Source organism: Mustela erminea, chromosome 14, assembly GCF_009829155.1.
Source record: "Mustela erminea isolate mMusErm1 chromosome 14, mMusErm1.Pri, whole genome shotgun sequence".
Taxonomy (NCBI): Eukaryota; Metazoa; Chordata; class Mammalia; order Carnivora; family Mustelidae; genus Mustela; species Mustela erminea.
The window spans coordinates 61360929-61381537 of NC_045627.1; the positions used below are offsets into that span (position 1 = coordinate 61360929).

General features: G+C 36.7%; 1 protein-coding gene across 8 annotated transcripts in view; it reads left to right on the plus strand.

The window, feature by feature from the left end:
* The window catches only part of LCOR (ligand dependent nuclear receptor corepressor), a 144171-nt gene that overhangs the window by 103714 nt on the left and 19848 nt on the right, over window positions 1–20609 (plus strand). Inside the window, exon 8 of one of the 8 annotated variants that reach the window (XM_032313088.1) lies at window positions 1347–10939. The exons of 6 other annotated variants lie outside the window; for them this stretch is intronic. In XM_032313088.1, the coding sequence (XP_032168979.1) occupies window positions 1347–2316 (970 nt within the window). In that variant the 3' untranslated portion in view covers window positions 2317–10939. Of the gene's footprint in view, window positions 1–1346; window positions 10940–20609 lie in introns of those variants that run through there. One more of the 8 variants, XM_032313089.1, reaches the window with a different exon arrangement.

Here is a 20609-nt window from a genome sequence, read left to right on the forward strand (position 1 = left end):
ATCCTAAGTGGTGTGCATAAATGAATCCCTTGCTTAAGATTTACTTTAAACTTGGCCACCAAGTTCCATGCATAATACGGTTGACGTTGCTGTGGTTTACCCCTCTGAATGGAAAGTGTTTTTTGTGTGGTACTGTTTTCTGGAAGACAAAAGCACCTATAAGACTGCCCATCTTTTAGTTGAATATTCATTGTTATCTTTATTATGTTATTTACTGATAACAGCACAGAATCCCTGTAGACTTTTGGAGAACATAGCTGGTTTATCATTATTTCTTCAGAGTTCCACTTTTGTGCCTAGTAAATGTAATTATTACCCTTGGGCATGCTTTACCAGTCGCCAGTTTTATCATTGATAGTATTTATCTATTGTGAAAATGGAAACCTTATGAATTAACTTTGTGTAAGTAGTTGACTTTTTAAAATTATTTGAAAGCCATCCACTTAAAATTTCAAAATTGATGCTTAATATTTTAAGAAGAGACACTTTTAACTAAAGAAAACTGCTATAAATTGCTTGCATACCTCTGACAGTAATTACTTTGAGTAGAACTTAAGGAACAAAGTTTGGGGAAAATAAAGGGCAGTTTCTTTAAAGATTGGATTACTTCAAATGGAAAATTAGTGGTACTCGTGTCTGCAACTAATAGTGTTTTAAAATGAAGAAGTGTGGTAAGTTATAATGCGATAGGTATTTTGATTTGTTTTGGTTTGGGTTCCCCCCCGCTTGGGGCTGGTAGCCATATTTTTTTTTCCCAAGCAAAATAAGCAATGTTATTTGAACATGTTTGGTTTTTGATAATGAACATCAACTTGTTTGTGGGATAAATGAGCAGTTATCTATGGGTTCCACCACTGTAAATGGTTCCAGTTTTATAGCTGGTTGTCATGAATGTTGAATATGTTGCATTAAAATAAATAATTTGGCTTACTCTTTTATTACTGTACTTGTTTAGTGGTAACGTCACATTGGTAACACAATTCTGTGTAGATCTTTGGAGACTTGATGATTACTTTGTAATTAATAATTAAGGTGCTATTTTCAGACAGTTGCGCGAAACTTTTTCTCCGAAAATTTGTGAACCCAACCAGAGACCAGCTGACAGGTTTAATTTTTCTTTGCCCAAAAAGCTCCTGGTTTTTTTTCTTTTTTCCTTTTTCTTTTTTTGTGAACAAGTTCTAAAACTAACTGCCGAGACAATTTTTTTTTAATTTTAGAGAAAAATAAATAAATAACACAAAGTGATGTTACCCAAGCAAGGCCTTCTAATAAAGGAGTGGTCCCCTCACCCATCCCTCCCTACCTGTGCAAGTCCTGCTCACATCAGTTTCCTTCCATCCAATTAGGCGACCTGGGAGACCCAGCCAGTACCGCCCAGACGGACTTCGGAGTGGTGATGGGGTACCTCCAAGAAGCTTACAGGATGGAACCAGGGAAGGTTTTGGACACTCCACATCACTCAAAGTTCCATTGGCTCGATCCCTGCAGATTAGTGAAGAACTACTGAGCAGAAACCAATTGTCCACAGCTGCCAGCCTTGGGCCATCTGGATTACAGAATCATGGACAACACTTAATATTATCCAGGGAAGCCTCTTGGGCAAAACCACATTATGAGTTCAACCTCAGCCGTATGAAGTTCAGGGGAAATGGTGCACTCAGCAACATCAGTGACCTTCCTTTTCTTGCAGAAAACTCTGCCTTTCCAAAAATGGCACTTCAAGCAAAACAAGATGGAAAAAAGGATGCGAGCCATGCATCGCCTGTAGATTTAAAGATACCACAAGTTCGAGGAATGGATCTTTCTTGGGAGTCTCGCACTGGTGATCAGTACAGCTATAGCTCTTTGGTAATGGGTTCACAAACGGAGAGCGCGCTTAGTAAAAAGTTAAGGGCTATTCTTCCAAAACAAAATAGAAAAAGCATGTTAGATGCTGGACCCGATTCTTGGGGCTCAGATGCTGAGCAGTCTACCTCTGGACAGCCATATCCCACATCGGATCAAGAAGGAGACCCTGGCTCCAAGCAGCCTCGGAAGAAAAGAGGGCGTTACAGACAGTACAACAGTGAGATACTGGAGGAAGCAATCTCAGTGGTTATGAGTGGAAAAATGAGTGTTTCCAAAGCTCAGAGTATTTATGGGATTCCCCACAGTACACTGGAGTACAAAGTAAAGGAGAGGCTGGGCACTTTGAAAAACCCTCCAAAGAAAAAGATGAAATTAATGAGGTCGGAGGGGCCAGATGTTTCTGTAAAGATTGAATTAGATCCCCAGGGAGAGGCAGCACAAAGTGCAAATGAATCAAAAAATGAGTAGGAATACTGTAGAGTGCCAATTACTGTACAAACTGGGTGAGCACTACTGCATTGTTCAGCTATCATTGCTTACACCTAACTTCATTCACTGTGACACTTGTTTCTTTGCAGAATTTGCATTGACTTGTGTATACAGAGGTGAAAGGTGCATTCTGAATGTTGCATATTTTAAAATTTTCATGTGCAGTATGGCTCGGGATATTGTTTGGCCTTTTTGCATGTTTCTCTACAAAAGAGAATTGAGTTACCTCACAGAGAACAGATACATGGAAGTGGACTCCTTGCCTGTAGAGCCTGCATGCTTTTCTTTTTTTAAGTTATATTTGCCTTTATTTAAAAAAAAAAAAAAGAAAGAAAAAAGCCCCCTTTTAGAAACCACCTCTGTCATACTGGGAGCTTTATCATTACAAATTGGAAAGCCATCTTATAAAATCATTCATGTTACTCTTCTACGTTTCACCTAATTGAAGGATTAAACTAAAGAAAAAAGTCCTAGGAGCAATGAACCTTTGAATTAAAAAAAAATCTGGTTATTCAGTGATACGTAATTATTTAGGTCAATTTACATTTTATGATTTTCTTCTATTAAATTTACTTAACAAACCAGCAATCTGTTCAGTGCTCACCCAGTAGGAGAGGAGGTGGAAAATGTGCACACACTACCTTCAGAAATGCTTCGGTTAATTACTTTGTAACACTACCTTTGCTGTAATTTTATTTGGTATTTTCTAAGGGTAGAATTTGGTCTCACCAACAAGTGAGGATATAGCCTTATCTCATGGAGGACGAGCTCCGTTCTTACTCAGGAGCAGTCAGGGTACATTACATAAAACAATAGAGGATGCCTCATTTTAACAAACTAAGTTTCTTTGTATTCTTAAAACCTTTTACAGATTTGATCATGTACTAACAACTGGATATCATGCAGCAACTAGTTTAAAATGTCAAGATCTTTTTATTGGGAAAAGGGAGAAGTAAGGAAAGAAGAGTGTTTAAGTAATTATAATATTGCAAAAATGGTATCTAGATTTTTACAGCCTCAGTAGTCTGCCCAAATATCCACACGAATGAAGGATACATGTTTGTGGTGAGAGGAAAAAAAGAACCCCAAGGTAACCTAATATGATTTAGGTTGCATTTCACATCTAATGATAGTTCAATCAGCAATTGAGCTCAGTAGAATTTCTTTTTTAATTAATCCAGATACTAGATCCGGGGGGGAGTGTTGTTTTTTAGTTTTTATTTAATTTGTTGCTTTCAACATTTCCCTCCCTCCCTTCCTCCCTCCCTTCCTTTTTGGCATCCTGTATTCTATCCCCTTCTTAACTTTTTCTGATATTTAGGTGATTTTTATGGTTGTTTAGCACACAGTTCAGGACTTTCCAGATCATGTTTATATAAGCACTCCTTGAAAAGCATCTAAACTTTTTTTGAGATGGGCTTTTCAAATTACAGTAATCAAATTCAGAATATTTATTTCCTACAATTTTTTGCCAGATAAAGCCCATGAAATTTAATTTTGCCTTGTGACCAAATTAAAATTACTCTTGGTACAAAAACAAAATCCACATCACATATACCCTATCTCATCTGCTGAGAAAGGTGGTCAGGCCCTTCTAAATGCTTAACCAAAACCAAACAAAAAGTCATTGGAGTTTTTGTGTAAAATAAAATAAGACTTGGAGTATTAAATTGAGGCTGATGATTTCAGATAGATACTAAGAGTTTGAAGAGAAGTAGGTCCAGATATTCCCAAGGCATAAATTCTTGCCTAGCAACTTTGGAGCAGTTATTAGGTTAAGGATAGTTTTCCCTCCGCAGCCTATGTTTTCAAAGGTTAGGCACACCATTGCTGTTATTGAAATACATGCACTGCTCATTCTTGACATAGCCTGGGCTTGGGTTCCTCTTTTGGTTTGGTTATTTTGTGTAGCAGTTTAATCTGTGGATGACTGAGCCTGTTTTCTCTTAGCTTTCTAGTCTCAACAGAAAACGCAGCTTAGGTTCAGAGCAGTATATGACTCTGCAATATTTTCTAGCCTAGCTAGAAGTTGCAATAAAAATATTTTATGAAATATATGGTTTTCATCTGCAGTTGAAGGAAGTTGTAGAAAGTTTGCTGAAAGCAAAGGGCTAAGCTTGTGAAGGAATGCCTCCTTTGTTCCACACTCAGTAATTTGACACACACAATTAATTGCAAACATGGTATCTTTTTGCCTGATGTTTGGGGTATTTGGTAGCCCAAATTGCTGCAGAAAGGTCCTTTGAGCAATTAATTTGTGCTTGCTTTTATCCCCTCTCAGAAAGGCATCATTAAAGGCCCATTTAAAAATCTGGCCCTAAAAGTTCAACTTTTGTAGTTTTTACTGTTCAGAGAGGTTAAATCCTGTGTGGTAGTCTCTAAAGTGATGTATGAGTTGAGTTAATGTAAATTTTGTCATTGTAGTGTACATGGAGTGATCATTTTACTAACATAAATATTTTCTATGTGTGTTTCAGTGGATGACAATCGAGCAGCAGAAGAATGGTGTGCCTACCCTTTAATGCTGCAGTTTAAATAAGAGAACTTGTATTGTGTCATTTCAGATTGTAGGCTGAGACTTGTAAATAGTGAAAATTTGAGTATTTCTATTATTTGTTTTGGTTAGAAAGTGAATTTAAAAACAAACCAAACTCTAAACTTTCTCAGATTAAAAGTCCTGAGACCTGAAGATTGTAATATTCATGTCTGTGAAGCTTTTAAACATTACACTTGAGATCAGTCATGACTTGATATTCAGGTAAATTTTCTTTTCCAAGAAGCTTTTGAATAAGCATATTTCCTCCAAAGGTCGGTCGGTCTCTCTCTCTCTCTCTCTCTTTTTTTTTTTTTTTCATTTCTTTTTTGAGTGTAGATTATTTTAAAGCACTAATTGCATTACATTGGTAACTGCAATATAAAATAGCCATTATTGTTTTGTGAAGCATGGTTGAAATTAGATAGTGGTCCCTTTTAAATTTCATGAGCCTCTCAGAAAAAAAAAAAAAACTTAAAAAAAAAAAACAGAAAGCTGCTGAATATTTCAAAAGATATATATTTTACCTTATTGTAGGTTTTGTAAAGTTAGTTGGTAATATTCAGGTGCACTTTTAATGTTAAATTTTGTGTTCAGAATTCCATTATACCATGTATTTCTTGGAGGTGGCTCATCACATGGCTGGCTGGCAGTCTTGGTGCCGCAGTGATCTTTCAATATTTGATTTTTCTCTTGATTTGCCACTGTTCTGTATTGGCACTTTCAGTGTAGATATTCTAGTTTGGGGACATCCTCATAAATGTGTAATAGAGATTGGTCTATTCGCATGCTTAATTTCTGCTAATCAGAGTTTTGCATGGCCCAAACAACAGTTGACCATTTTTATGGTATTGGAAGGTATAGTTCACAGCTGTCTTTGTCACAAAAGCCTTTTCTCCTCTCATTTTCCAGTAGGCAGATGATGACATTACTCACACTAATGTTAGGAGATAATGTGTTGAAAATCAGTTCTTGCGGGTTTGTTTGTTTGTTTGTTTGTTTGTTTTTAAATGAGAAAACATGGATATTATAGAGTAGATATGGCACTGTAAAGTCAAAAATACTTAATGATCCTGTGGAAGGATATCTGGTTGGTATTTTTATCGTTAGCTTTCTTATTTTTCAGAGAGTTGGGTCATGAAACTTGACAGTAATGTAATGTACTATTTTACTAAGTTCAGTAGGCTTTCAAGTGACTCTGAACTATGTGATGAGCTATACACTTTTTTCTGCTCCCCAAATACCATGAAGGACAAGGTCTCTCTTTCAAGAAACATAATTTATATTTGTGTATAATACTTTTTAATACTAAGTTTGTTGTTACTCTGAAGTTTAGGTGTTGCTTGATAAACCTTTGCTGCAGCAGATCATGAATATGAGTAAGGCTTTGTGTGATAATAGGGGTCCTTATGTGAAGTTAATTACTGTTCAGTTCTGGTGAGCAAGCTCAACAAGTGTGAAGTGTGTATTAGCTTTATGTGGTACACTTTTACTTTACAATATTGAAGTGCTTTTAGAACTCTGGTTATCTTATAAACCATTACCTCATCCAATTGGCATTTTCATTCCCCAACATTTTACCTGAGCTATATATATGAGCTATATGGGATCAGATAGTAAAACAATAAGGCACAATGAGACGTTTAGTTCCCAATTTTCTGGAGAGAACTCTAAATTAGACTAAAAATTACTACCTGCAAAGGCCCATATCATAACTACCTTCTGTCATTAGGCAGTACTTAGCAACCTTTGAGCTGCTAGTGAGCTGTGTGTTCTCCCCCTGCCCAAGTAAGCACATGGTGCAAGGCCTGGTTCTAAGCCTTTGTGATTCTCTTACATTTCACTGACCCGTAATAGTGAAGCTTGGATTCATTTAGTTATTTTTACAAAACAAATTAATGAGTCAGCCCAGTGTCAGAACCTGAAACTATTTTGAGTAGTTATGGAGGATAAATGACTGGTGGGTGTCATTTTCTTTAACAGCTATTGTCCCTGTAGATTTAATTTTGAAACCATGTATTTTTTCTTTTGTAATTATTCTTTCTTTAAATGCTAGAGGTGGTTTTGTATGAGCCATCCTTTTCTATATATTCAGGTTGCTGTCATTGGTGGTAGAATATGACAATAGACTGAATTGCTCCACTTAATCTTTTATGGAAGACATTGAAAGTTATAGGTTAAATTTTGACCTTCATTGAAGATAACAAAAATTGTTTTCCTTGTTACCTTTCCATTGTAATTAGGTCTTCATTAATACTGTGGTCGGGCCAGAGTTATTAGAAACTTAATGGCTTTAGCCAAATGGTCCATTTAGGAGACTATTAAAGCTGTATAGGGGCTTAAAAAATTGATTGCTTTCCAACTCTGCTGAAAAGGAAAGACGTATAATTCTGGTACAAGGAATGCAGACCTCCAAAATCATCTTAGTTTTTTGTTTGTTTGTTTTTGTTTTTGATTCATTCTGTCCTGGAGACTTACAGGATTTGTGAACATGGTGACTGAAGGGAAAATAGAGGAAATTCTCTGCTTGTCCTCTCTCTTGTTCCCAGATAAACTCACAGTTGCCTTTTGAAAAAGCAGACATTAGCCCTGTAGCTGTGTGCCCTAAATGTTATGAAGGAGAATGGGGTGGGGGGGGGTTGGTAAGGAGTAGGAGGGGAAAAGTATGTAGACTTGAGAAGAGGCTAAAGATTCTGTACTACGATACTAACATTGAGTCACAGGATAGATAATGTGGTGAAGTTGGGCCACCTTCATTCTTTGATAGAAAAATCTTTTAGATAGTTTGAAAATGAGAATCAAGGCTAATTAATGTTGATTTGACAATAAAACATGAGTTAATGAGTTAATTCTGCAACTATTTGGGGGGTAATTTTAAGGTTTCAAGTTCATTTAGAGCTGTATCGATAAACACTAAAAAACAAGCACTTTTAGTTAATCATCGATTTATTGGATGTAGCAAATATTATAATCATAATATTTAATCCTTATAGTTTGACTTTGGAAATGAACTATTTACCCCATCTTGAACTGTCTTTGAACAGACTCAAGGTGATCTTTTCAACACTGGAAATGACCCTACACACATACCAAAAAAACTAAAGCAGTAAGACGTATTTGAAGATCCATACCTCTTAGACTTTTTAGATTTGTCTTGGGAAAGAATATATGAACCTATAACCAGTATTAGTGCAGTCTTGGGTTCCTTGTTCTGCATAATTGCACCCTTTCTCAGGTATGTCCTGAAAACATAAATTTTAAAATAATCTCTTTAGAGATTAGATTCTCAGTGGATAGTGTGTAAGGGGACTGGGGGAGGGGGGTGGGGGGTTGGCCACAGGACACTGACACAGTAGAGCAGGGATTTTTAACATTCAATAGCCAAATAGAATTTCAATCTAGAATATTTTTACCCCCTCAGAGTAAGTGAAAAAAAACATCTGTTATTTGGTAAATACCCGGTGCTACACTCCTAAAAGTCTTTTCTTTCATCCAGGTAACTTTTTTTTTCTGCTTGGTGGAAGGGTATATAGTAAACTTTACTGTCACTAGGAAAGCACTTGTCCGAAATGTTTAAAGTACTAGAAAAGGGATAATTCAGCACTTTTTCTGTTACAACACTAAAGTCTTAATTTATCTTCAGAGTCTTAGGTACTGTAAGTTTAGCGCGATTATTTAAAAATATAAAACATAACTACATTACACGGGGTCAGATCACATTTATATAAATCTTATCTTATTAAAAAAAAAAAAGACAACTTTCTGTACCTTTCAAGCAATTCCAAATGATTGCCTCATGTTTCCCATTTCATTAAGCATTTCAGGCTTAAGAATTTGGAATTTGAGAGGAGGTGAGGGGAAAATTCCCCAACATGAAAAATTGTGTCAGAACATTTTAGAAAAATAAATCACTAGGAAAATGGGTAGGGATTCTCTCTCCCTTTAAGTCTTCAGGGAATGAGCAGTATTTAGAATCTTTGGCTGAAATTCAAGCCTTTTTACTGTGTAAATTTTTAATATTAATTCACTGACATGCTTTTTACATCAGAGGACTGAAAATGGATCTTAATGTTTTTAAGTTGTGGAAGGGTATATTTCTAAAATGAGGGGGGGATAATTAACTAGGTTAGTATACCAGCATTAGTAAGTTTAAGGAATTTTAGTATGTAATAGCAAAGTGTTTGATTAAAAGTCTAATCCTATATTGCTAGTCGAAATTAGTTACATTCTGATAATAGGAAAGATAATAGTCATTGGATATTGATATGCTGTGCTGTCGGAAAACCAGGCTAAGATAGAAACCTTTATCTGACTCCCACATGTTGCTTGTGCTGATGGGATGTATACTTTACAGCAGCTTATTGCTGCTTTGAGACGAAATGTATAAAATATACATTTGGAGTGTTTGCATATAATTCTTTATAACCTCCTCTTTAAACTGTCAGACATTGGTATTTTATCAGTCCACACTGTTAAATAAAACTAATGTTCTTAGGAATCCAGCTTGTACACACTGTTTAAAAACCCTCAGGGACAGTTTACACACTATTCTCACTCAATTCAGGTACTTTGATGCTATTCTTAAACCTAACAGTGACTTGTATTTTTCTGTTTTGCTTTTATTTCGACGTGCTGGTAGCACATCCTTGATGAATGTCAACTTAAAAACTCAGTTCAGGTATCCAGGTATAACTCAGCCAAACAGATTTTAAAGCTGCATATAACTCTCCAGCACACGGTGCCTCACACTCTTATAGTGGCATTCTATATATTCAGTTATTACTACTGAGCAGATAATGTGGGGGTTCCTGTTAACAGTGTATTTAAAGAAACAAAATGTGCATAAGCGTATAACCAGCACACGTATAACACACACACACACACACACACACACACACACACACACACACAGAAATATGTTTTTAAATGCCACTAATAGCCAGCACAATTAAATGACATTCCTTGCTGCTTCTGTAAACTGTAACAGATGCGGTTACTCCTCGATGTGGCTCTTGCTTCTTCACCACACTACTACTAAATTCAAGCACTGGTCCTTGGGTGTCTGACCTCTACATTCTAGTTTATGCAATGTCTTTAGAAAATTCTGTGCACTGGCCACTGTGATGGAACCATTGGGCCAGTAGTGCTCTGAGTTTATTAGTAGTGATTCTGCCAAAGTTGGTGTTGTAACATGAGTATGTAAATGTCAAAAAATTAGCAGAGGTCTAGGTCTGCATATCAGCAGACAATTTTGTCAGTATGTTTTGTAGCCTTGAAGTCCTCGGTGACAAGTTTCTAATGATGTGAAGTTCTAATTTCAGTGTTTTAGCCTTTGCATCTTTACTGTTAAGACTTGTCTCCTAGAGGTCTTTATTCTTTAATGACTCCATTTGTTTTCTACAGTACTATCTGTGGTTAACAAAATAGATTATTCCTCTGCTTTAATATTTGATATCTTACATCTAAAAGGAACTCTCCATATATAAAACCCATAGCCTTTGAAGATAATGGAAAATGGCATCTTTCAGATTTCTAGAAGTTCAAGTGTCATGCGACAAAACAGGAACCCCCTTTACTCTTATGGACCTCATTTCAATATACTGTTTACAGTTTGACGGAATTGTATAATTTAATATTTCTCTTGTACTGTAGTTTATATTTATTTACAGATTTTTTTTGTACTGTGTGATTTGAACTTTTTGTTTCTTGCTATGATCAATGTTTATGTAGTAGAGCACTTATGATCACAAATTAAGTTTTTTGGTTTGATTGCACTACATTAAATTTTTTAATGCAGTTCTGATTTTTGACTGGACTAAAATAAGCTGTGTCTTAATGTATGTGATGAGTACTTAAAACTTTAATCCATGTGGTCCCCTTTTTTTTGCATTGTATGTCAGAAGCGCTAGTTCTTTCGTGCATGTGTAAGATTTAATGGTTCCATTGTATTATTTGACCATGACATTTTGGAGAAACATTCCCAGCTGTAATGTTGTGTATGGTAGTTCTCACTGGATGCTAGACTTTTCAAAACCACTATTCTTCTAATAAATTTTGTTGTGAAAAGCTGTTTTAAAAGCTTGGTTTCTACTTCTTAAGATTTCAGTGCATTTTTTAAAAATCCACAGAAGGGGTGAGATTTCTGGGTGTACTGTAAATGTATGTGGTAATCGACATTGGTAATTTTTTAATGGTGAAGTCTCTCCAGATGACCTCTTAGATAACTAGAAGTTGCTGTTTTGAAATTGTGCTTCAGTATTTGGGTGCCACACTGCCTTATAACCCTGTGCCTTTACTAATTTGGTGCTCTCTACCTCGGTTTTCCTTGTTTGGATTATCCTCTTTAAAAAGTTTTTTTTAGCTAGACAAGATATGTATTGATATTTTCGTAATACCTGTTTGCTGGGCTTATGTAATTATTTTCTGAAAAATCATAATTTCCACAGAGTAAAACTTTAAGCTTAGTTGCTTGCTAAAATAATGACTTACTGAGTTTTGCTTGCTCTTTTCTTGAAGCACAGATACGAAAGCAACACTGTCAAGTAGTTGAGGTTATTATAGTTGTTCTGATTCTTGGGAAGGTACTGGCATTTTCTTTTACCTGGACAAATAAAGAGCAGCCTATATGTTGCTCAATTGTGGTTTTTAGAAACTAGGTATATAAAGAAGTTTTGGATTATAAAGTGATTCCTGTTGTAAAGTGGTAAGGGGAATAGCTGAATTACGGTGATAAAGATTAGAAATGGTTTAGCAAAGTATTAGAGGAAGCTTTTTCAAGCTTCTGATGTATGTAATTAATTGATAGATGTGTAATTAGTGTTCATTGAAGTGATTTCTGATCGTTTCTAATGGCATTTTATATTAAAAAGTGAGGCTGTTGTTGGTAGTTGCTCCAGATTATCTTTTAGTTAGTATTTTTGTCTCATTTCTTTGGCTATCTATTTATGCCTTTGGTTCAGTGTTTATAATTTTGGAAATTTTGTTGGTACTGTAGGCTTGTTTATTGGCTTCCTTTGTTCCCTCTTATTCAGTCATGCCATGTGTTCATAGAACATTTTTCTGGAAACCTAATTATTGCTACTTTGTAAATTTCAAAGCTATAATTACTTGTTCTTGCCATTAATCCATTCTAAACTGGTGGCCGGATCAATATAGTAGGTTTATAATTTGGCATCTCATAAATGATTCATTTTAATGGTCTGTTTTTGAATTGATACTTATTTTCCAGTTATTATAACTTTAAAAAGGACTTACTCCTGCTAATCTAGAATTTTCTTCTCTGATTCTGTTGATACTTTGGAATTAATTCAAAGACTTTCTGTGTTAACAAGGTGTCAGAGTCAGGGAAATTGCATAAGGGAAATGGAGTGAGAAAATGGAAAATGGGTTAGCTTTCTGCCATTTCTCGAGTTGTATAGTTCTTGGATTTTCCTCAAGAACTGCCCCTTTCTCTCACCATTCACTTGTATTGAAATGTAAAAACATACCTACATCATTTGGTGGTAGATTTTGTCGCTGAAAAGAGTGCAAAATCTTTTTTTCTTAATAGAATTTACTAAGTAGTGCGGTAGATAATGGTTCTTGTATTCTGAGTGTACACGTCATCATCTGCTTCTACTGGTAAGCATTTAGCACAGGATTTTATTAATCCTATTCAATTTACAAGTTATTGGACTTTTTGCTGTTTTTGGAAGAAATGATGTATCAAGCTAGAAATGTACCAAGCTGTATTTACAATTGAAGTAGAAAGGCTTTTTTCAGACATTAGTGGAAAAGAAGTGTTCTAGAAGAATAGTTAATAGTTCAGGTCATGATTTGGTTGGAGTGCAGCTTGGAAGGAATGAATCTGGGAAGTCAGCAAAAATATATATAAAACTCAAAAGGATTAAGTCTTGAATCTGAAGCTTTTTTTATAGGCATGTAAAAACACTATTGTTTATTGACTAGTAGTTTCAAGATGTTAATTATACTCTTGGCCAGCCTTATTTAATCAGCAGTGTGGAGCCATAAGGGATTATTTGGTACTTTAAAATTCTGTCAAGTTGGTTTTCTAGCTAGATCACTCATGTTTTCATCTGGAAAATCATAGTAGCAGCCTGAATGCCATTTAGGCCTCATTTCACCCCTGAGTCTATTAAATGCAATCTCCTATTAAATGTGAAACAAATACACTCTAACTATATCTGTTCTAACATTGGGAAATAAAGTAGGAATCCTTTATTGAATAATAAGGTATAAACCTTAGGTCTCCCCTTTGCATTGTAGCATTTTCTAAAGGAAAAACAAATAGATTTGGGTCTCATTTTTTAATTGGCTTTTATATAAAACAAGTCTGCTTTTTAAAGTTTTTATTATGAACTGTATGAATGTGATGATACTTCTCTAAAAATTATAAGGTATGTTAATTTTAAAGTATGTTATTTATAATGTCTATTTCAGTTGTGTGCAGGCTAGTTCTGTCTTTAATGTTGGAGCAACAAAGAGTCTTGGGGGGATCACTGGATGGAATGAGTCTCAGAATCAGTCTTTAAGAATGCAGATGCCTGGGTGGCTTAGTGGGTTAAAGCCTCTGCCTTTGGTTCAAGTCATGATCCCGGGATCCTGGGATCGAGCCCTGTATAGGGCTCTCTGCTCAGCAGGAAGCCTGCTTCCCTTCCTTTCTCCCCTCCTCTCTCTCTGCCTGCCTCTCTGCCTACATGTGATCTCTGTCTGTCAAATAAATAAATAACCTTTTAAAAAAAAAAAAATGCAGATGCCTGGGTCCTATATCAGATCCACTGAATCAGTTTATAAGCGTGAGGCCTGTACATGCTGTATATTTTCAAAATGTAACAGGAGGCTTTTTGTTTTGTTTTGTTTTTCTTTTTTCTTTTCATATTTTTAAAGTTTATTCAGTAGATCTTTTTCTAGTTGTAGCAGAGACATAAAATTTGCCATCTCAACCATTTTTAAGTATCCAGTTCAGTAATGTTAGGTATATTCACATTGTTGTAACCACAGGAACTTCTGATTAGCTCCCCCTTATTGATTAAATACTGTCATTCTAATCTTTCATTTTTTAATATGAAAAACATGGAATGTGAGGAGTTTAAGGGACTTGCCCTCCTCACATAGTATGAGTTTTCCTTTAATACTCATGATTCCAAGCCATTATACCTACCTCTGTACCACTTTGGCACTCATGATTCAAACTTAGAATGAGAGGTTTAATATAATAATTTTCTTTTATGTTCACTTATAACTTCATTAAATCTATCTTATGAAATTACCAGTTAAGAAATTATATTAGAAGCTTATAAACTTTATTGTTAAATAGAAGTTGGGGTTGTTGTAGAGGAAATGAATCTTGAAGAGTAGGTAAGGCATAGAGAGGAGAGGAGAGACTATCCCAGGTTTAAGAGACAGAATTTGGGGGCACCTGGGTGGCTCAGTGGGTTAAGTCCCTGCCTTCAGCTCAGGTCATGATCTCAGGGTCCTAGGATCAAGCCCTGCATCGGGCTCTCTGCTCAGTGGGGAGCCTGCTTCCCCCTCTCTCTCTGCCTGCCTCTCAGCCTACTTGTGATCTCTGACTGTCAAATAAACAAATAAATAAATCTTAAAAAAAAAAAAAAAAAACAAACACAAAAACCAGCCCTTCTAATTTCTTTGTACGTGATCTTGAGCAAGTTATTGAAACTTTCTGAGCCTGGGTTTCTTACCTGTAAAAGGAAGCTTATACCCACCTGCCTCAGAGATTTGCTGTGAGGCTCAAATGAGATTCTGTATGTAAAGATACTTAGTGCTGTGCTGGGCTCTTTGCAGATATTCAAAAAATGACAGGACTGAAAGCATCTGGCAAGAGTTAATTTAGTGTGAGGTATAGGGAAGGTGAGAAAATCAGATTGAAAGTTGTAGAGGGAGTCATTTGTTTTGATTAGAACTTTGGAAGAGGCAGGTGAGTTTGTATTAGGGACACTGCAGTCAGAGACCTAAAAGCGTTGGAACTGTGATTAAAACCTGGAATGCTGCTTTTCTGCATTTCTTGGTCCTGTTCCACAGGTGTATTACCAAACTATTGGTCATTCTTTGTTTCTTTTCAAAGACTACACTAATAGTTGGTTAGAAAGTAGAAGATGTTTAAGATTAAAAATTACAAAGTTGGGTGGAATTCATCTGCATTTCTGTTGCACACTGGGTTTTTTGTATAGTCAAGGTTGAAGTTTTACGTGCTTTGAAGACTTCTCTTTTTACGTGGTGGTAGTTTGAATAACAAAATATAAGAGCCAAGTGTGAGAGTGGTCATGTGTGCATGCATGTGTTTAATCACCAGACCATTCGTTTTCCAGTGAAAGAATTTGGGGACTCTTCTGCCAGTGATTTAGTGATTTTAGCTATACTCTTATCGAGGTTCTGAGCATTTCAAACAGATCATAGCCAGCACAGTTTAGAGGTGTTCATTCCAGCATCTATTAAATCGACTAGAAACATTTTGCTAGGAGAACCTGGCAGTGTAGCATTAGCTAGATAAAGATGAATTAAGAAGAAAATAACCAGGATAGCAAATTCTTATGAGGTGCTAGGAATTGGTAAGTCTTTGTAGACCAGTTTTTCAAACTGGATCAACCAGTTGCAACCCTTAGTTGTAAACTGCTTAGTGGGGCCTAACCAACATTTTAAAAAGAAAAGAGAAAAAGCACATAGCATGTAATAAGGATAAATACTGTTTCATTGAAATGTGTGTGTCATCATAGATAATGCAAACTGAGATGTGTACTTTGTCACTTTGTAAAAGATATTTCTTGTTCTGGTTTGCAGTCAAAGCTCTAATGTAAACCATACCTTTTCATCCCAGTTATTCTGGTACCTTGGAGAGCATGCTAGCAACCTCCTATGTGCCTTCAGTTAAGAACCTACACCTTTTACTGTCTGATCTTCAAAACTCCCTTCTTCCTTTCCCTGCCTCATTGATTTGAATTCATGTTCATTGGAAGATTATTCTTTTTTCCTATGTTGTTATATGTTCCCTTGAAAAATGTCTTAGGGAAATTATTTTCACTACATAGTAATTTATTTGGTTAAGTTATTTATTGCTTACTTACACCTGAAATTATCTGAGTCCCATGTGTTAGGCAGTGAAGCTGTTGAATTAAAAAGGACAAAGTCCTGTCCTGTACCTAGAGAAGGTTCAGAAACCAGTGGCAAAGATAGCCATGTCAGCCATAATGCTACAACGCCACATAAGTGCTATTTAATAAAAGGTAGAAACAAACCATGGGAGTAGAGTAAGAAATTCTGACACAGCCCCCAGGGAGAAGGTGCTAAGGAGGATGGAGTATGAGCAGTGGGAAGTTGACAGGTTTTATAGGTTTTATGCGCGCGTGCACACACACACACACACCCACCCAAAAAAGGTAAAATCGGGTGCACGGGTGGCTCAGTCAATTAAGTGCCTGACTCTTGATCTAAGATCAGGTCTTGATCTGAGGGTCATGAGTAACAGACCCTGTTTTGGGCTCCACGCTAGGCATCGAGCCTACTTTATTTTTTACTTTTTAAAAAGGTTTTTATTTATTTGACAGAGAGATGGCAAGTAGGCAGAGAGGCAGGCAGAGAGAGGAAGAAGCAGGGTCTAAGCTGAAAGCAGAGGCTTTAGCCCACTGAGCCCAGGCACCCCCGGAGCCTACTTTAAAAAAAAAGAAAAAAGTTAAGATCGCATTTGGACTTTAAGAAGATGGCAGTTGGGTAATGTGAAGCAAACTCTAAAATGAGAAACTAGTGGCAGAGAGCTTAAAATACAGCATTCCCCTAGGAAAGTTGGGTCTGTTTAGTTGAGCTGGATAGTGATGGGAAGCAAGAGGAAACAGGGAAACTTAGGATAGGGAGTGAGGTAAAATAACTAAGTTGAGTATGTTGTGTGTGAGTGTGTACATTTAGTTACATTTTGTCTTCAAGTTCCTGAGCAAAGACTTGAATCTACAGATGATTCCTGAGCAAAGACTTGAATATACAGATGATTCTGCTTTAGTTCATCCCACTCCAGCACATCTCCCAACTTAAACTTGAGTTTCCAGAGAGGTAGAGTGGAGAATGATGTAAAGGACTTAATTCCAGGACTGGATCCCAGAATGGTAGATCCAAAAATGCTTTGCTTATCCCTGTACTTTAAATTTTTAAATATTTTACCTCCTCTAATATTCACCTCATGAATTAAGTGACATTAAATTAAGAATCCCTTTTTAAGGTTTTAAAGTGATCTAGTCTTCAAGTGATTACAGTTAACTAGGAATGCCTTCATGATTTACTATATGACAAAAGTAGAATTTTCCACTTTTAAGGCTTACACTGCAGATTTGTATGGTTTCGAGAGTGGAGATTAAGAACCTCAAGAGAACATGAGAAAAGTTAGGATCTAGAAGATCCCCTAACAATCACGAAACTTCAGGATACTATCAAATATTTATCTGCTGCTTATTATAATCTGCTAGTCTCCCTCTTCCTTTCACCCAAAAAGAAAGAGAGTATCTGTCAAAAACATACCACCCTGTTTCTGGAGAGGAAAAAACATTTTTGTTGCTGGGATCTGTCATGTGAGCTGTTAAGTGTCCTCTTGTTTGTTTCTGTGTCAGCCCTCCATGCCTCCTTTAAAGCCCCCTGTCCATACACACTGCCTTGCAAAGTGGTGGTATGGGTATTGAGTTGATGGTTGTTGTTACCACTCTTACTACAGAGGAAATACACCCCCTCCTAATGGAGTCTTGTCTGGGTGCCAGGGAAGCCATGCACAGTTCTTGGCTTCTCCTGGGCCTTGACAAATGTTTCTTTCCCCTTGTCCAATGATGAGGGGATTTGAAAGAGCCCCACAATACAGTTTATTTCCTCTCATGTGGGGAATGAGCACCTGGTTTCTGCATAAGCAGTGGCATTTTTCTAGTCCATCATTGTCCTGGTCATTTAAACTGGGAATGAAAGGGCAGTTTTCCCCCAAAAAGCAACGTAGATTTTAATCCTCTGACTAAAATCAAAAAGAGAAATAGGTCAGTCAGCTGGCTTGTCACGAGCTCTCATGTAATCCTGACCTCCTAAAATGTCAGTTAGGCTTTTACTATCTCTCTCCACTCTAGCTTTATAACTCAGGCCAGTGATAACACTTTTTTTTTTTTTTTCAGTTCAAAGTAGCCTGAGACAGAGGTCTGTCCTCTTGGTCTGAAATTATTACATTATTTCCTAAAGTCTATTTTAAAAGTGTTTTCTAAGAATTCTTAAAGTACTCATTAGATGAATAATTTAGGTTAATGCTCTCACCAAACCAGTATTTAGCAATATCAGTTAGGGATATTTCTTCCCTCACTTCCAGGAACTATCACTTTTTTTTTTTTTTTAAAGATTTTATTTATTTATTTGTCATAGAGAGAGAAGCGAGAGCAAGCACAGGCAGAGGCAGAGGGAGAAGCAGGCTCCCTGCCAAGCAAGGAGCCCGATGTGGGACTCGATCCCAGGACGCTGGGATCATGACCTGAGCCGAAGGCAGCCGCTTAACCAACTGAGCCACCCAGGCGTCCCGGAACTATCACTTTTTAATTTATGTCCTCCAGTCCAAAATCCTGTGTCTTTCATAGCCTATGAACCTTCCCTCCTTGTATGTAAATTAACATCGAGAGTTCATGTATTTGGTCTTAAATGCATAGTCTTACCTGAGATGATAAAAACAAAAATCAATCTGGTAGAAAAAAAAAAAAAAACTATCAGCTATAAATGGTTTGGCAGAAACATCTGTGAACTCATTATATTCCTAGAAAGGAGACAAAGGCATTGGGCTGTGGTGCTTATGACCCCTTGTTCTGACTTCTATTCACCAAGTAACCTTTTGATTATATTTTGGCTACCGGGGTACATTTGCCTATAGGGTGACAATATGTTAAATAAGAATTTCCTTTGTATTTATATTTTTATTGTAATTTAAGAAATTTGACAATTTGGTTAAGTTGAAAAGAAATAGGAGCTACAAGCCTTAAAAGGCTTCTATCCTCTTGAGATCTACTCTGAATAATAGACTTTTATCAGAGGTATTAAGCCCAAGATACAGAAAGACTAGCATATTATGGCTTCATGCTCGGTAAGCAGCCCCTGATGCATTTCTCCTTTCCCCCAGTTTAGATTATTCATAATTTTTGGAATCTTTGTTCTGCCCTGCTTCTAGTAAACTTGGCTAGGAACACAGTAGACTTAGAATGCTCTTACTAAGGGATTGCATGTCTTGTTTTAGACCAGTAGTTCTTCACTATTTTTCTGCTTTGCACCTGAATAAGATGCTATCAGCAATCACCCAGGGTTTGAAAATACACACACACCCCTCCTCTGTGTTTTTCATTTCTAAGGGAATGATCATTCTCCTTAACCGCAGTTTTGAGAAGTGCTTTTTCTAAATCCAAATCCATTTAAATTCTATTTTGGATTTCAGCCACCTGCAAGTCAGGTATTAAACTGCCTGATTTTAAGAGGTCACTTTCTGTTCTGTGATCTTATGATCTCATTTCTCACATTTCATGTTACCTTTATCTACTGTACCCTTTTATGATTTCTCCTAGTTCAGTTCTGTGGAAGGAAAACTTGGCCATTCCGTAGTTTAGAAGTTCAACTAAACTATCTATGGCTTTTGGAAAATCACCATACTCCATACTGCCCACCTTCTCCACTCCACACACACACACGTACACACAGTGGATGTTGTCGTAGTACTTGGAATATTCCTGTATCCAAGTATGTGACCCGCACATGTGAAACAGCCAGCCAAGGGTAGATACATTTCCCAGTGCAGAGCAAGGACTTGTCAGCTGACCTGTCCACGCCCTTGAAAGACCAGAAAATAAGGAATTAGGGAACATAATTTCAGATTATTGTCTAGCAAAAAATACGCCTCTTCTTGCCTTGAGGGGAACTGATGATGCATTTTTATGTTTTCTTATATTTAAGTAGAAAAATCAAGCCAAATTAATCTATCAGCTTAACTATTTTGTCTGCTCTGTCAGGGGTTGTCTCGAGCTTTCTCTCCCTTTCCGTTTTCCCAGGACTGCCCTTCTCTGATGATCCAGACATCATGCAGTGTCTTCACTGATCTTTTGTATTTCGGTCATCATTGATGGTGCATTTGCCATCATGAGTTTTGTTGGAAGTTAGTAGATATTCGAGAGACTACCTAAAACCATCAATCCCAGAGTCTAGACTCTTAAAATTGTCCTTTCAACTCTCTGCCATCCCTCTTCTAATTTTATTTCTTTTAATTTATTTGATTATTTTTAATATTTATTTTTATTTGTTTGACAGAGCATAGAAATGGGGAGCAGCAGAGGGAAGGGGAGAAGTAGGACCCTCGGATCATACCTGAGCTGAAGGCAGACACTTAACTGACTGAGCCACCCAGGCGCCCCTCATTTTATTCTTTTACCCTAAGATAAGCATTGACAGTCCACCATTTACATTAACCATAGGAATGCTTTTCTTTGGGGACTTAAGTATTGCAGTATTGACCAAGTAGGCGAGTTCAGCTGTGTCTAACCTCTGATCTGGAAAAACATCGTTGAGTAAATCATTATAGATAGGGTTGTGAAACAACACCTCACTCTTAAACTGTACCTTTCAGAGTTGTTATGAATATTATCTTATCCTTTGACCACACCCTTAAGACTTAGGCATTGAGCTGGGGATAGAAAGACAGAGTCAAAGTCATGCAAGCGATTTCTCTCCAAGGAGACAATCAGAACTA